The 18,365-nt window shown below is 44.4% G+C and overlaps 1 protein-coding gene across 1 annotated transcript in view; it reads right to left on the minus strand.

The window, feature by feature from the left end:
• ASTN2 (astrotactin 2) overlaps positions 1 to 18,365 on the minus strand; it is an 804,644-nt gene that overhangs the window by 388,567 nt on the left and 397,712 nt on the right. Inside the window, exon 9 of the mRNA XM_054997263.1 lies at positions 11,327 to 11,494. Coding sequence (XP_054853238.1) covers positions 11,327 to 11,494 — 168 coding nt within the window. The remainder of the gene's footprint in view (positions 1 to 11,326; positions 11,495 to 18,365) is intronic.

Raw genomic sequence — 18,365 nt, forward strand, 5'->3', positions numbered from 1 at the left:
AGCTGGCTTCAAGTGGAGGAGTGGGGAGTCAAACCCGGCTCTCCAGATTAGAGTCCTGCACTCTTAACCACTACACCAAACTGGTTCTATTCTCTTAATGTACTTGAATGGATGGAATGAATGGATGAGGCATTGCGGTGCCCTCCACATACACTGACTAGTACAAGGGCTCAGCATGGAGACCCCCCCACATCCCCCCTGAAGTTGTGCTGAGTATTTGTGATAGAATTCTGGATATAGAATAACAGCTGCTTTCTGTGTTAGCAATAAATGGGAGAGGGGCTTATAATTACTGGCTAATAAAACTTCCTTGGTCCAGAGGCAGCAGAGGATGGTAGTGATATGCAGGGTAGTATTTGGGGGGGGGGTAGGATAAAAGGCCTAGCATCAAACAGACACTCCCCCCCCCCGCTACAACCAGAGAATCTCTCTCCCTGGCACAGAGTGTTCTTTGTGACAGCCAGCTTTCTCGATCCAGCAGCAGCCCAAGGCTCCTCAAGCACAAGACAAAAAATTGCTGGGCTTGCAATCTTTCCTCTTGTCCTCCTGTTCAGAATGAAGAGGCTCAGATGCAAGGAAGAGAGGTCTATAAGATTTAAGAGGATACCAGAACAATAACAAATTACAACTTCAGCCAACAGGAGAGGGAGGGAACAGTGAGTCTGCGTCTGCAAATGATACAAGCGCTGGCACTTAGTCCTAGCACTCTCAAGACACTCGGAACAAGTAGCCACTGCAGTATTTTGAAGATGGGGTTTAATATTTGTGAAGGTTTTAAGCTCTCTGCAGCCTGAGTGGTCACTTCCAGGGAACAAAGGGTGAACAATCTCAGCAGGAAAAGGCAGGCAACTCATTAAGGTGAAGTGTTCCTTCTGTGCTTTGTTGCTCCAGAAATAAGGTGTACAGGTAATACCCACCAAGAAAAAAGGAGACTCCCCTGGCTTCCATTTTCCTCCAATCAAACCCTTCTTCTAATGTGGATATTGGCTTTCACCCTGGTAGCCAATCATTTGCTGTCGGCAGGTTTTAGTATACAAGTATAGCCTTAAAAAAAAATCAATGTATGTTTTTATCCTGCACTTTCTCAAGGAACTCAGGGGTGTGTGCATGATTTTATCCTCCTGGCAACCCAGTGAATTAGGTTTGGCTTTGAAAGAGAGTAACTACCTCAAAGTCACCCTGTAATCTTCACTGCTGAGTGGAGGTTTAAACCTCATGACTCTGTTGTTGAAGAAACCTGCAGATTGCAAATGGAGCTGGTGTCTTATAAATAATGGGATGGCTCCCGTCATTTCTGGATGCAAGGATCACAGGAGCATCAACCCCCTCCCCTCCTCTCAATCCAGTTCTGATTCTGGGATAGGCTATGCCTGAAGTTAAGGACTTGCATGTACTGCTAGCCACACTGGTGGTGAAGGGGCGGGGGCGAAGCTGTTCTTTCCCCCCCTCTTCCCTGAGCACAGCTCCACTCAGACAACAGGTAAAAAGAGCAATCTCATTCCTCGCCCCCTCCCAATACAGCCACCCAACAGGTGTGGTTTATTACCATCTACAAGTCCGTCAACCTCAGCAATAAAATTTCCAAGGATCAGAAATAGCCAGGGAGTAGGTGGTATGCCATATCATCAGTGGTTTCCACTGGTGGTTCATGGGATCCAAGCCAAAATCAGTGGTGATTCTCAACCTGATCTTTAGCTACCACCATAACTGGGGCCACAGAACATGAGTGGCCGCTGCAGGTGCAACCAACAGTGCTGTCATATCCAACTCTCCTAGTTAGAATATTCTGAGAAGGAATTAGAATGGAGCATGAACTTCCCTCTGCACTTGGTTACCATCAGTTCTACTTCACAAACATCTGCATCTTCCTCACATGTTGTAGGCTATGCTTTAATGGAACAGTGCCACTCAAGATGGGTGACACCAAACCTATGTCCCCACATTCAGGATCAGCCACTTCCAATGTCCCATTCCCATCATCAACACTCTTCCAAGAAGGTACTGAAATGTTGCTTTCTGTAATGTAGGAATTGACACAAGGGGTGAAGAGTTACTTCCTGTATCCATCAGGCAGGTTGCACCCCAAAAGAGACAAGCATCCACAGGACCATCTGAATGCTGGAGCGGGAGGGTCTTTTCCCATCCCTTGTCATGGACTGCCTTGCTATGGAGTCAGAAGACGAGTCCTCATCAGAGGAGAAAGACAACCTGCTCCCGAGACCCACCTTGGCAGACCCTCTGCTGTGAGGCAGGTTCCTCAGGACACCCCCAAAAGGTCCTTGAGACAGCACCAACATCATCCCTTGAGCCAGCAGAGCAGGCCCCAGCATGGACATGCCTGCCACCAGACCCACCAGAGCTTCTTGAAGGACTCCAGGATCAGAGAAGACAAAGGGCTGGACCAGGTGCAGGAGAGCGTGCCCGGCTGCCTGAGGCCTTCCTCCTGCTGAGGAATTGCCAGGAGAGACTTAATGCATTACGGGATCTGGGCCCCAATACCGCTTAGGAGTAGAGGAGATGACTCAGCTTGGAGACTCCGCTGGGTGATGACTCAGCTTGTAGAAAACAGCCTAAGGAGGAACCCAGCCTCACCTGCAGGAAGAACTCCCTATACATGGCTATAGTGAAGCTGGAGCCAGTCAGGGATCAGTTTGTGTGCAACCTTGCTGATGAGTCTACCAGTTGCTAAAGCTCTTGGACTCTTGCTGTCTGAACCTTGGACCTTGATGTAATCCCACCCTAGACTGTGGCCTTGCATGGCTTTTAGACTACGCTTCTGGGTTACATTACCTGATCCTGGACTTTGACTTTGGACTGTAACCTGAGAACTCTTGCTGTACATTCTCGCTAGTGTTCTTGCTAGTACATGCCTCCAACCTGATAAACAGGACAGTCCTTCAACAATGTGGCAAAAGAAGTGCAAGTGATTCAGGACTGCCAAAGATCCAAGACTGGTGGAAAGGCGGGCTATGAAATGAAATAAAACCTGAAACAACATTTTCACACCTTCCTCAGGGTCACATCCTTGGTCTCTAAATGACATGTACTTCTTGATACTTAAGAGTAGCTTACTTCTGAGCTACTGATCAGAAATGTTTGGCTAAAGCATTCTTATGCAACTGTGGCTCTTCAACATGCAGTTATTTACTGAAAGGTTATGGAAACTTAAAATCTTTCCAAATAAGCAGCAGAGGTTAAAAAAGCTAAAAGCTATCTAAAAAAAAATGTTACGGTTTATTTTTATTTATTTTTATTTTATTTATGTCATTTATATTCCGCCTTTCTCACTGAGACTCAAGGCAGATTACATAGTGTGTGATTAGTACAATCAGTAGCAAGGACAAGGGAAGGCATTTCCATACAGTGTCAAGGACATTTCCATAAACCATGTCATGGAGTAAATGAATACAAGTTTACAAAGACATAGCATTAGCGAAGATCCAATATGGGGTTGAAGAATTGCTGAAACATCAGAAGATCAACTAAGGGATTTTGAGGACAAAAATCAAGAATTTCAGCAAGACACCAAGCAAGAAGAAAAGAATTTGAAGTCTGAAGGGGGGGGAGAACGAGCACTGCGGTTGCAGTTGCTCAGAGAGAACTGCGTCCGAGGCCCGGCGGGGGGGGGGGGGGGAGGAAGACTTAGTTTGGATTGTAATCTCTATTTTGCAAGGTCAACTACTCCATCAATATCTTACAAAGTTTTAATTTTTTAATAATGGCAGTATGAAGGGAAAGCATTATTTGTAGTGTAGTGTTGTTATATGTTGCTGGGTTTTTTTTCCTTTCCTTCCTCTGCCCCCCTTCTCTCCCTCTGTATTGTTAGTCAATGTAGGCAATAAAAAAATAAAATAAAATAAAAAGAATTGCTGAAACAGAACATAATCAATTCTAGGACTTACATTAAACAACATGAAGCACAGGTAGTATATAGGGGTACACATTTAAAGCCACAGATAATATGTAAGGCAACATAATGGTGAAGTCTATGGTTCCTAACTCATTAGCGAAACATCTGGGACCCCTTTCCTATAATACCTCTCTCTTAGCTGAGAAAAAAGCCTTTTTGAATAATTCAGTTTTGCATCATTTGTGGAAAGCCAGAAGGGTGGGGGCTCTTCTGACCTCCTCAGGCAGGCTATTCCATAGAGTAGGGGGCCACCACAGAGAAAGCCAGTGTACAGACTGCTGTTGATTTCGCCCATGTACAGGCTGGCACCTCCAAGATCTCAAGATGTAGAGAAACTGGAATCAGACTGGAAACAAGGAATATATCATATGGATTTACGTAATAGCAGTAGCACAGACATCCATTATGGATGCATATAGCATAGAAGATTGGTGATTCTGCATGAGAAAAGATCCAAAGTAAGTTCTATTTCTTCTTTTTTTTAAAAAAAAGAAAACTTCTATATGAATTTGTATAAAATATACTGTGAATTTTGTTTTCTATCAGATTTGTAATCTTTATTAAATTAATAATATTTTAAAAAAATTTAAAAGAGACCACAGGCTAGCCATTTGCAGCATGGACATCCAGGCAAAAACGACAAAATTAATTGGGTGGATACAATCGTTATATAAATTGTGCATGTATACAACCTAGAAACCTGTGAGGAATTAATTGGGGGGGAAGGGGGATATAAGTCATTTGGGAATCCTCCCCGCTTCTCAAAATCTCTCCCTCCAGGATGCTCTACACCGATCCCTCTGCCACTCCTGCGGTTTCTCTTTTCTCTATGCTGCACCTCTTAGCTCCCCTTTCCCTTCTGGAGCATCCTCCATCCTCATTGGGAAGAAGCAGGCCTGTCCTCTGAACACAAGCAGTTCCACTGGGTCGAACATTTCTCACGGTCCACCAAGCCATGCAATATTAATCACCCCCAAGGAATTTGGCCGTCAGGCAATGAGGACAGCTGGCCCTCTCTGCCCAAGCAAATGCCTTTCCACACATCCTTCTGGCCCTGCATTCTGCCCATCTTCTGTCTTTGCAAACCTCACTATTTCTTCAGCATTTCAATAAGCGGATGGCTTCGGCCCCTGAACCAGAAAGCTGCCAGAAGTCTCAAATGACAGAAGCATGGCCAAACGCCCAAAGGAGCAGCAGTAAACAAACAAACGTGACTTGTTCTCTGCATCCGGCAGTACTGCTTGCCTAAAATAATAAAGCCATGCAAGTCTCTGAGTTCCATAAGCATCCAAAGAATGGCTGAAGATTGATTGATCCTCTCCGGAGAGCTTGAGAGCGGCTGGCTGAATGTCAGAGGAACCATTTCTTAATACAGTATCCAAAGACAGTTTAAAATCATTGTGCCTGTGGCAAGGCTGTATGGTGCCCTGCACCACTCCAAGCACAGTGGACCAATCAGCATGGGATCGCAGGTATACAGTAGTAGTAAGACCGTATAATGACAGTGCATTCTGTCCACTGTGGGACACGGCTACAGGAGGCATCAAACAAGCCTCATCCCAACTGGTGAAAATACTCACTAAGAACAGAAATCATTCTGGAAAAATCCTAGGGGTGGCTTCAGTTCTACATTTTGTCAGAGTGGTACCAGTGAATGCACACACCATCACCCCCATCTCTATCAGACATAAATTTTTGTCTTCCTATTATGCACTGGCTCATCTTCTCCTGACTTTAGAAAGCCACACACCATCATTGTTCAAATACTACAGCGTTAGTTATCTAGGAACCAACATTAATACTCACATCTGAAAATGTGAGTCGTTAGCTTATTACAGCTTTGGTACTCATGAACCACCAAGCTGAACACAACCGGTCAGAACACATAGTAGCTTCTCAGATCTATAGCAATCCTGCACCTCCTTGTGTAATTCATCTCTTGTAGCTTGGCTCTAAGAGGGCAGGTGGGGAGTGACTTGAGCCAAGAAGAAAGATTAAGGTTAATGAGGAGTGAGGGGGAGGGTTAAAATTGCATCCCTTCTAGTCTAGTCTAGTATAATGGGGGTAAAAAACTCCACCCTTTGACAAGTATATAAATTATCCTCACTTTGCATATCATGTTTCATTCCATTTGATCTGTTTCAATGGATTATCAATAGGATTCAGCATGCCCAGAATGAGTTAGCACATTAATTTCAGATATCCCCACCAATGTTCAGTTCAATATTCTGGAACAGATATATCCAAACTATACTCTGTGAGTCACTTCCAACCCATGGATCTTTTCCATTTGGCACTCAGGGCTTGCCGAGCACTCAAGTCAGCTCCATGCCTCCTACAGCATGTGTTCCCAAGAAGCAAACACGGGCATGAATTAAGTAACAGGGTGGACCCTGACCCTCCCCTGGCCCATCAAATGGTTATCTCAATCAGGACCTCGGAACAAAAAGTTTGGATGTCCCTGCTCTGGACCCAAAGTCTTGGATGCAAGAGTTAGCTAAGCAAGAAGTACCTCCCCTAATGGTACCAGTTCAGTGGCAAATAGGGTTTGGATGTTTGGATACCCCCTTGTGAAGAATAAATAAATAAATACATAAACAAACCTCCCAACATATAAGAAGCTACAGAATCTGATTCCTAAATAACAGTTTATTGGTTATTTATGCACGGTTAACCCCAACTCTTCCCTCATGTTCCATCCAACTGAAGTGTCATAAGCTCTGAACATGTGACACAATCGTGTACAGACGATGCACATAGAAGAGGGAGCAGAACACACCCATCCCCAACCCCATTCCACTTAACTGTATTCAGTCTGTTGTCCACCTAGGGCATACACACTGGGCACTTGTAGGCTGCCTCTCCAGGATCCTGATTACATAGAGAGACCACAGCATGTGCACATCATGCAGGCCTTGCTTTCCTAGTCTTGAATGACTGAGGTTCACAATTTTGGTGCAAGCATCTTTTTCCATCTGGTTCTTTCTCCAGATGACAACTCCTTCAAGAGGCAGCACACCAGAAATCATGCCACATTTGATTATTTTCCATATCTTCAGGGAGTGGGGAGATTCCGTAGAATCATAGTAAACCACCATGGTATGATGGTTAAAATTTTAAACTAGGATCTGGGAGACCAAGGTTCAAATCCTTGCTCTGCCATGGGAGCTCACAGGGTGATCTTGGGCAGGCTGCACACACTCAGTTTAACCTACCACACATGGTTATTGTGATGATAAAACGGAAAAAGGGAGAGTGTTGTAAGCTGCTCTGAGTCTCTGCTGGGGAGAAAAGTGAAGTATAAATGAAGGAAATAAATAAATGTTATAAGCCTGATGGGTGATACCACCTTAGGAAGGCAAGGGCTACATTACAGGTAAGGCTGTAACTCAGTAGAAATGGTCTTGGGTTTGCATACAGCACGTTCCAGGTTCAACCACTAACATTTCCAGTTAGAATCATTGGCAGCAGATGCTGAGAAAGGTTCAAGAACCTGGAACAGCCATTGCCAGTCAGAGGAGACAATCCTGAGAAAGACAGTCTGATGATTTGACTTAAGAGTTGTGCAGTTTGGTTCAGCATTCAGAATTAAAAACAATTTTAGCTGATTCGTAAAGTGCGGGTATTCCGGATCAAAATAATGAATACCGAATCAGGTTTGGACTACCGAATTCAGTTTTATCAAATTAATTCAGTAACATTCAGTAACACACTGGTTGTTCCTTTGCTGTTTCCCTGCAAAAGAACAGCAAAGAAATGGCAGTTCCTGCTTTTTTGCAGAGAGGGTGTGTTGTGTATGTGTATGTGTGTGTGTGTGTGTGTGTGTCATTTTTCAACCAAACTCCACTAAATCTGCAGGGAACCTATTTCTGACTGTACTCTAAAGATCCCCAAGTTTCATGAGGATTGGTCCCTGAGGGCAATTTTATGACCCGCCCCCCCAAGAAGGCGCCCCAACTATTCTCCATTATTCTCTACGAGGAAAACTATCTGGGGCTGTCCAGGGGGCTGAGGGTGGCATTTTTAAAGTAAAGTCCACCGAATTTTCAGGGGTCCTACTCCTGACTGTCCTCTAAATACACTCTCCCCAAGTTTCAGGAAAATTGGACCCTGGCAGCCAATTCTACGAGCCCCCAAAGAAGGTGCCCCAGCCAACGCATTGTTTCCTACAGAAAAAAAGTCAAAACTGGCTCCGACTGCAAAAACACACTGAGGCAAGGCTGCCATCGCCAAGACACTCGCAAATGCATGCTGAGCTCATCCCAGAGAAATTACAACAGAAGCAAACGGAAGCACGGGTTGAGCCCACCGAGTAGCCGCAAGATTGAATTTCCCATAGGAGACAACGGTTAAATTTTACCAGATTTCTGCTATATTACTGAACCAAACTAGAGAATCAATTCAGTATTCATGGAATACTGAATTTTTTCTTTGGTTTGATATTTCCAGTTTGGATTTACCAGTGTGTGTGTGTGCACGCGCATGCATGAGTGTGTGCGCACCCCTAATCTGACTCGGTATAAAGCAGTGTCTTATGTTCATAAAATTAGACTTCCAATCTGTAAAATAGGGTCCTTTTTTAAAGATAAAGCAGCTGGATGAAAGAAAACTTCCCATTACAGACTGTATTAGTTACCACGGTCTCAAGCGGAGGAAGGTCTTTCTCAACAGCTGCTATGCAAGGTCATTTCGCTAGAGATACCTGGGTTTGAACCTGAGGACTTCTGCATGTCAAGGTTCTGCCATGGCATCTGATTAAGGATGTTGAACGTTGGACAGACTTTTTTTTTCATTCGCCTATATTTGGATTTATTTAACAAAGATATTTTCTACTTTATTTTAACTATGCCAGATTTTTTTAAAACTGGGAAAAACGTGCCGTGTGCAGCACAGCTGTGACACATTTCAAACACAAAGTAAAGCCTATCAGAGCCAACCCTGCAACGCTGCCAGTTCATGTGCCAAGATTACCATGTGCTGATGAGCAGGGATCTAAAGGCCTCAAAAATAATTAGCAATGCCTTCAAGGGAACACACATCCCAACCCCTGCCAGGTGAGGTCCTGCTCTCCAAAAGGAAAATCACAGCACAGAAGAGAAAAGGAATAAAAGGAGCAAAAGCCTTGGGAGATCATTAAGCAACCTGCTTCAAGGGAAATCTGTTCCCTAGGGCGGTGGCAAGATTTCTCTTGGGAAGCAGGGAGCACGGTGGACCTTATTGGGTAATTGCATCAGCAGTGGTCATTCGCATTAAGATGAGTTAATTGTTTCCTTCCAAACCCCTTGCTATCGGTTCTTTGCCACTTCCAAATGTTTTTCAACATGAAAGGGTTTCCAGGGTTACCTTCAACCCAATTTAATTTTTTAAAAACTTTTAGCAAACACTGTTAGTCAGTTAGAGCATTAAAAGAACCAGCAGTGCAGTGTTTTGTCTCCTTTCTCTCTCTCTTCCCAAGCTACTCATCAAAACTGGATTTGTTAAAACACATGCACAGAAAACTCTTTTAAAAAGATAGCCTTTAGAAAGTAAAGGGCACTTCCAGCAGAAACATCCTGTAAAGCTAGGTTTCACTCCGCTATCACGACTATTCAAATAGCAACATCCAGCCAGACTTAGCAACCATCAAAACAAATGGAGATGAGACAGAGAAAAGTTCCCTCGCTACCGGAGATCTAGCTGTAACTCAACTAACAGAGGCTATTGTCACTAACCTCAGCAAACGAAAGGGAGATAATCTTGTCATTTTAAATTATTTTAAAGTGTAAATTATATTGTAAAGTTTTATTTGAGTATAATCCGCCCTGAGCCTGCCTGTGCGGGGAGGGTGGAATAAAAATTGAAAACAAATAAAAATACATAAAATAATAAATAACTTAGACTCTCAACTTAGATGTCTTCTGAACATTTATGCCTGAAGGTAACCTCCCTAGCGTGCAACCTGAAAACAACCGACTGCTCCGACAAACAAGATCAAATCTCCACCTGCTACAAGGGATCTCAAAGAGACCTACCTGCCGAGACCACCAGGGGCTAGCTGGTCAAAGCCATTACCTCTTTTAAAAAATCTGAACACTTTCCCATGGGTACATTAGAGAGGAAGTGGTGCTAGCAGCAAGGTCTCTTGGGTCTCGACCGCAGCTGGCTTTACCTCTTTAGATGTTACAGAAGCAGTCAAGGGCTGAGTTTCTATGGTTTCATCTGCAGCTACCTATCCCCAAAGGGGCAGGGCCAGATGTGTGGGTCCTGTTCTTACCATGCTAGGGGTGATTTATAGTCATCCTACAATAGCAGAGCTGGATGGGCATCAATGTCTTCTGTTGTCCTGCCTAGCTGCACACCTGCAGCATCAGGGGCCATTTCCACACTACTCACCTTCATCCGGAACGCTGTGGAACGTCGTGAAAAAAACAGAGAAGATAGCATCTTCTCGCGCAAGTTTTGTGCGATGTCACGCAAAACTTGCACAAGAAGACGCTATCTTCCGTGTTTTTTTCACGACGTTCCGCAGCGTTCCGGATGAAGGTGAGTAGTGTGGAAACGGCCAGGGTCTGCCCTGGGTTGTGTTCCCAGCCCTAGTGAGGGGCTGGAGGGGAGCCTGATCCCTCCTTCCTTCTCTCCATCAGAGGACAGGGTGAGGCAGCCCCCACCCCACCCCCCGTCTGCTGAGCCTTGTCTGAGCCTTTTAGGGGGGAGCAACGAGGAGACAGTAGTTTCCTGCAGGGGGCAAGACAGACAAGTACCATTTTTTGCCTCCCTGCTGAATGGGATAGTAACCACTTGGATGCCTTTGTCAAGGGCACCCAAAATCCTTCAATCAGCTCTGTGCCATGTGATTGTCATCCGGCCAACATCAGAAGCATCAACCAGGGGTAAGGACACTTGTGATCAGACCCACCTATGTAATAGACATGAAATATTACAATGTTGCCATGGAATAACCCATGGAAAATTGTCCCTGCTCCACCATCTCAAGGGCACCACAGCCAAGGAGGCATCAGGCCAAGCAAACAGCAGCCCACTCTGGATGCCAGCAGAGGGTACTGGAAGCTCAGAGTCCTTTTTTAGCTGCACTGACAAAGACAGCAAGCATCACAGGAAGGCGAAGCAATCATGAAAGAGCGTCCACCTTCTTACATGTTTCAGACTGTATTCCCACCTTCTTGCCCTTTCATTCACTGTTCCAGAGGAATCTACAGTTTTTCAAATCCATTGCTAATTAAAGGCTTTCAAAAAATAAAGAATTCAAAACAATGATTCCGGGTACAAGTGAATATGAGGCCTATGAAACGTTTCCATAGATTACAGCCAGAAAATGGGAGCTAAAGGCCACAGTAATTCTCAGTTAAGTCACACTCCTTTTCCGTCCATAAGACCCCCAAAGTTTGCAGCATGTACCATATCCCCCCATCGACTTACCAGTATCCTGATCACACAGCTGTTCACAAGCATCTGTGGTCCTCTGTCCACAAAGATCTCGCACCCAGGGAGAAGTAGCATTGATTTGGTAATACAGGGAGAGCTTCGCTGGGTTCAGCCAATCGGAGATGTCCAAATAGCTTCCCTCACTCACAACAAAACTGCTCCCTACAGAAACCACAGAGTAAAATGAAGAATAGATTAATTCAATAATAAAGCAACACCCAGACTGATGCTCCCAAGCCACACACAGCTCCAATGCATATCAAGGAAGTTAGCAATACAATGATGTGTCCATGCATGCATCGCCTGCAGTTTATGCCATTACTGTTCCCAGAGCACCATGGGAGTTGGGGTGGTGGCAGTACAGTCCATAAAGACAGGTGGGGTGGTTGGAAATTTGTCAAGGTAGGAGACCAAGAAATACGGGACAAAGTTGCCGACTGGCAACAGAAAGAGACTGTGAGGACTATGGATGAGCTGGTCAATTGTAGCTTTTGCTCAGGAGTCCAGAATGATCACATCCTGCAGCTAGGCAGGGCAAATCTGGATCTTATCCAGATTTGGATAAGAGCAAAACTGGAACAACGGCCAGCTGGTTGTTTGCTAAGAGTTGCCAACAGCTGCCTTGCCATTCATCTGGCAATCTTTACATTATTTATTATATTTCTATTCTTTCTTCAGAGTCCTGCTTAAGGCAGCTTACAATTAAAACAATGTCACATTTAAAAGGTCAAACAATAAATAATAATAATAACATTTGATTTATATTCCATGCTCCCCACATCAGCGGGCTCAGGGCGGATTACATCATGTACATTATAAAAACTTTAACATTTCAGCTTTAAAACCAATAAACAATAATATGTAATTTAAAAGCTAAAAATACAGAGTACAAAAAGCAGCAGCATAGAAACAATACATATAATCCATCGTCTAACCGTCCCTTAAAAAATATCACAAAAAGGTCGGGTGGTAGCGATTTCCTGATAGAGAGGGATGGCCCCCTCTCTTCAGTCAGTGGGGGCCCTGCCCAGCATCAACCATACGCCTGGCAGAACAACTCTGTCTTACAGATCCGGCAAAAGGATAGCAAGTCCTGCCGGGCCCTGGTCTCATCAGACAGAGTGTTCTACCAGGTTGGAGCCAGGACCGAAAAGGCCCTGGCTCTGGTTGACGCTAGGTGGGCCTCTCTGGGGCCAGGGACCACTAATAGCAGTTTTTTACTAGAACGAAGCGTCCTCTGGGGCTCATATGGGGAGAGGCAGTCCCGCAGATACACTGGTCCCAGTCTGCATAGGGCTTTATAGAGGTTAAAACCAGAACCTTGAACCTGATTCAGTATTCCACCGGTAGCCAATGCAGCTGGCACAACACCAGTGTTACATGTGCATTTCCCAGCACTCTGGTGATGACCTGCACCGCTGCATTTTGAACCAGTTGCAACTGCCGGATCAGACTCAAGGGAAGCCTTGCGTAGAGTGCATTACAGTAGTCTAATCTAGAGGCAACCATTACTTGGACCTCTGTAGTTAAATCGCGGGTCAACAGATAGGGAGCAAGCTGCCTCATCTGACGAAAATGGGAAAACAATGACCTGGAAACCGCAGCGACCTGGGCCTCTATTCCCAGGGAGGCATCCAGGATTACCCCCAAGACTCTTCACTTGCAGGGTTGGTGTAAGCACCACCCCATCAAGAGTAGGAAGTCGGGGTCCCAAATTCATGTTCCCGTGACTCAAGTACAAGATCTCTGTCTTTGTGGGATTTAATTTCAGCCGACTCTGCTTCAACCATACCGCCTTCAGGACAACTTAACACTCACTCAGAGCAGTTTCCAAAGTGTGTTATTATTATCCCCACAACAATCACCCCATGAGGTGGGTGGGGCTGAGAGAGCTCTGGAAGACCCAAAGTCACCCAGCTGGCTTCAAGTGGAGGAGTGAGGAATAAAACCCAGTTCTTCAGATTAGAGTCCCGCTGCTTTTAGGAACTACCCCAAAATGTTTCTACAATATTCTGGCTGTGTCCTTGCTGAGGGACAAAGAATTTGGACTTGACACATGTCTTGTGACTCTCAATCAGGCAAGTATCTCACTGTATGATCTGTTTAAAAATAGGAACACAATAATTCTGAAATCATTACAGTGATTGGGTGGGGAAATTTAGCACGGACTTTATGAAGGTAGAACTTATCAATCACTGGGCAAAAGAGTCCGTACACCACAGTTGGCTTTCTTCTCTTGATAGAATTTGGATGGATCAAGCCACAGCCAGGTTTGAGTTCCCAGAAAACATCTGACTCTTGATCTATAGTTCAGCAGAAAATTCCTGCCAAATACTTACCTGAACCGTATTTGAAACTCCCCCCACCCCTCCTCCGGTCTGGACTTGTGGGAATATGCCTCTTCTAATTAGGCAAATTGATTTTCAGTTGAGCCCAATCATTTCCTTATCTAACGCCTGATGCCCAACATCACTTGGGAGATTCTGCAAACGCCAAGGTCCTCATTAACTCTGATCTTCAATTACATTGATTATAAGGTTGTTTTCACAATTCTGCTGCAGAGATTGGAGGTGAACTGGGAAAGCCTTGCCATTGAAAGTGTTTTGCAAAGTTAATGTCACAGTAACTACCAAAAGCTGGGAAAGAATTTCTCAGAGTAGCAGGTGGATGTCGGTCAATGTACCTACATGCGTTTTTTTGCTTCTGGATTTTTTCTTTGAACCAACATAGCAACATTGTTAGGTGTCGCACATCTAGTTACGGAAACATCTAGTTACGCACATCTAGTTAAGAAAGCACGGCCTTGTGAGTGGAGTGATTAAATTGAGAATGGGTTTACCATGCAACCTACATAAAGATATTATCCTTCTATTTCCGTTCCATAGAGAGGATCACTTCAGCAAAATGAGAGATCCATCTGCTGTAGAAGTGGAGAAAGCCTCAAACTGTACTGTAGTGGACTTTGCAGGCCTCTGGTTGCTTGATTATTACTGCTTCTAATCTGTAACAAGATGAGCTTATGGAGAAACGGCGTAAGGCTTACAGCCATATCCTTTTTTAAATTTCCATCAAATACTTGGAACATCCATTCACCTCAATGGGGATCTGGGATTGTGCCATGATAACTGCATTGCATTTATGCCTGTCATTATTTTGCCTGAGAAGTGACATGGAGACAACCAAGGGTCATTTTGTAGAAAAAGAGCTGCAGGAACTCATTAGCATAACTCATTAGCATGTGCCACACCCATTGACACCACCGGAAGTGTGTCATTAGCATAACTGATTTGCATAGGCCACACCTCCTGGCATCACCTATCCTGGCTGGTTTGGACCCAATCCTGGCCATTCAGGGCTGAAATTGGGTCCAAAATGGCAAAAAGGGGCTGAAAATGGCTGGAAAAGGGCTCAAAATGGTCAGAATTGGACTGCTGCTGAGTGGGAGAGTGATCCACCACCTGTCAGAGGCCTGATCCTGGCTGTTTTGGGACCAATCCTGGCTTTTTAAGGCCCAATCCTGGACATTTGGGGCCAAATCCAGGCTGAAATGGGGCCAAAATGGCCAAAAATCAGGTGGACGGGGCCACCTGACATGTGACCTCTTTGGAGCACTACCGGAACTGCGTTCCTGCACTTTCCCCCTCAAAATGAGCCCTTGAGACAACAATTACTCAGGAGGCCAACAGGCCAAGCAACAGCTTAGGCTAAAAAACACTGAGGAGCAAGAAGGTGAATTCCATGTGGTTTTCTTTTCAAAGGCTGCAGATCCTGCATCGCCTCAAGCCTAACCGGTTCGTTGTTGTATAATGCTCCAGAGAGACCTCTGGCCCATTGTTTTGTATTGTTTTATTATTTTCCCTCCCCCTCTTCTTCTCTCTCCCTTCATGTTCCTATCAAAGCAGAATTGGTTAGAGCAACTTCAGAAGTTCAAAGGCCTCTTCTAGAGGTCTCCATCAAAGTTCAGTGAGCCTGTTTAATCCTCCACAAGAGAGGCCTGAAGTTCTGGCATTTCAAAAATTTATTTTTCTCAGAACAAAATGGGATAAAACAACTCTGTGCCTTATTCGTTTCTCCCTGTTAAGTATCTAAGAGCCAAAGCAGCCACCTCAAACACGGGCTCTGTTGCCTTCTCTCCTTCTCTTGTTAAACATACAACCAAGAAGTAACATTTCCAATTTCAATGTAAGGAATTTGTTTTTGTGTCCTTCATTTCATTTGATGCTTCCCGGCCTGCCAAGTTTCTCATAAATTCTTCTAAAAAAAATCCTCACTGGATATGCTAAAAATCTGTATTTTACATGACCTATTTGTTCTGTCTTTTAGAGTTACCCCTCATCATGTCAAGATGTCTAGGAAAGTGAGATACAAATATAATAAATAACTTCCCTATATTTAACTCACTGGGTGACATGGCCAATCTTGCCACCCTGATCCACGGCATGGTAAACATTGAGACTTGACTACTGTAATGAACTCTACATAGGACTCCCCTCAAAGTCAACTTGGAGACTGCATGTTGTAGCTCAATTATGATCAGGAGCCGGGCAGATCACACACATTAGTCTTATTTTTAAGTCACTTTCTTAGCTGCCTATCAGTTACTGGGCTCAATTCAAGGTTTTTAGCTATTACATACAAAGCCACTTGACTTGGCCACTTGAATTGGCGAGAGTGCCTCTCTCTCTCTCTCTCTGCTCCATCACATCATTTTTCCTCACCTGAACATGGCCCTCTGCAGGTGCCACCCTGAATCTGGGCAAAATCAGCAGCTGCCTGTACACCCACACTCTCTGGAGTGGCTCCCACCTTATGGAATGGAGCGCTTGGAAGAGGTCAGAAAAATCCCCATTTTCCTGGCTATCTGCAAACTGTGCAAAATTAAATTATTCAAGAGGGCTTTCTTACATAGGGAATAGGGCTATGCCGTAAGGCTCAAAAATGTGTGTTGAGAAACGGATAGGGACAGTAGACTCTACTGTTATGCATTGTCTGCTACTGTCATTTATTATCTAATTGTTCATGTTTTGTTTCAGTATTGTTTCAGCTCTGTATCAGATTTCGGCTTGTTTACATATTTTTTAAAAAATCTCTGCCTTATTGTATTGTTTGTTGTTGATTAAATGCTTATTACATTGAACTTCTCTGTGTAGTCCACCTTGGGTCTCCAAGACAGACTATAAATAATGTAAATAAATAAATACTCTACAATGCATGCAAGACAACACAAATCATGTATCTATTTAGTACATTTTTACCCTACCCTTCTCGCAAGCAGTTAAGGACAACATGCACGGTCTTCTCTCCCCCCCCTTCATTTTATTTTCACAACAACCTTTTGAGGTAGGCTAGGCAGAGAGAGAGAGAGAGAGAGAGAGAGAACACTAAAGTCAAGACTGAGTCTTGCAGCTCCTAGTTCTTCTCGCTAACCACTATACCACAATGCCTTTCAGTTCCCATTTACTCTACCCATTGGTGGGAACAAACAGCAACCACTGGGTGCAGTCCTTGGTCATTAACAGCTCACTCCCTTTGCTATCTGTGAGCTTTGGAGGGGCGCTGGTCAGATAAGTTGACCTGTTAATGAAACTACAAGCCATACTGGGAGTAGTCCTTCACCTTCAGATAATTTCTCAGACATGTATTGCCTTCTCAAAAAAGTAGCAGTCCCATAACATGGCTTATTCAGGTCTGCATTTTAATAAGCAATTGAGCACAGTTTGAAGGAGAGGGGATGTCTTTATACACACTTGAAGAAACAAAGTGATAGCAGATCACCTTAAAGGGCTAAAAAAAACCAGAGTTTGACTTTGTCAAAAGTAAACTGTTTCAAGCAGCATGTTTAATTAAAACCAAAATAAGAGACTGCTCCAACTCCCATGTACTTATCTGCAAAGATCAAGAGGAAAATTAGGAGGGAAAAAACCTGGTAATAACTGCATTCTATTCTGTGAGCATCCCGGTGGAGATGGCCATAGGGAAAGGAGATTAACAGCCTTTGGATGGAACAATTAAAGATCAGCACAACACCAATCACAGTCTGGCATTCGAGAGCTAAATGAAGTTATGGCTTATTTAGCACTTGGCCACCCTGGAAGAAAAGGTACAAACCAAAAGGCTTGATTTTAATCCACACACTTTCCTGCCTGTTGCAGTCAAGCTGTTCTCACTCATAGCAGACAAGATATTTTTAACACTAACCGGATCCAAGACCTTGCCGTTGCAGAGCTTGTCTATCACCAGGCAGACGGAGAACCATGCAAATCCAACTTAGTGGCCAGAGGGCAAAAGGCTCCCACCTCGTCGTCTACCAGTTCCGGGGCACGTCTTTCGATGTTGCTCCATCGTTAATTTAGCATTTCACAGTCACGCAGAATGCATATAAAACCTCAGGGCAATTACAGCCTCTCATTAGAGCAGGCCAGACTGAACTCTAATCTCTCACAAGGGAGAGATAACTTGCGTATGTGTGTATGTGTGTGTTGGATTGTAAAATGACAGCGTTTTTCAACTACTGCCTCAAACTTATTTACACTCGCTCTTTCAAACACCCCCCCCTTAAAACTGAGTTTCTCTACCACAAGAAATGAGCCTCACACACACCGCTCCCAGTTTCTAATAGGCTCAGAAACTGAACCTTTATACACCTCACCCTTATTTTTAGGAGATCAAGGCAGCCTACATGCTTTTTTCTCCTCCGGACCTTTATTCTCACAACAATCCTGTGAGGTAGGTTCAGGCATGAGACGGAGAGAGTGACTGTCTCAAGTTCACATTCTGGCAGAGTAGGGATTTGAATGCAGGATTCCAAAGTTGCAGTCTAACCACTATGCAGAGATGTCACATGTGTGACACCATCAGCCTCTCCCCTGGCCTCGTACCAACTTCCTTGCTGTGATGTCCCCGGGCCATAGCAAGGCTGCCACAGTCGTTCAGTTTGGATCCATCAGGTTTCCGCAGAGAAACTCTCCCCCCACCCCCATTTTTCACTCTCCTAAAAAGCCCCTTGCTTCCATGTCCCTCCCTTCCCACTGCT

Source organism: Eublepharis macularius, chromosome 14 (genome assembly GCF_028583425.1).
Source record: "Eublepharis macularius isolate TG4126 chromosome 14, MPM_Emac_v1.0, whole genome shotgun sequence".
NCBI lineage: Eukaryota > Metazoa > Chordata > Lepidosauria > Squamata > Eublepharidae > Eublepharis > Eublepharis macularius.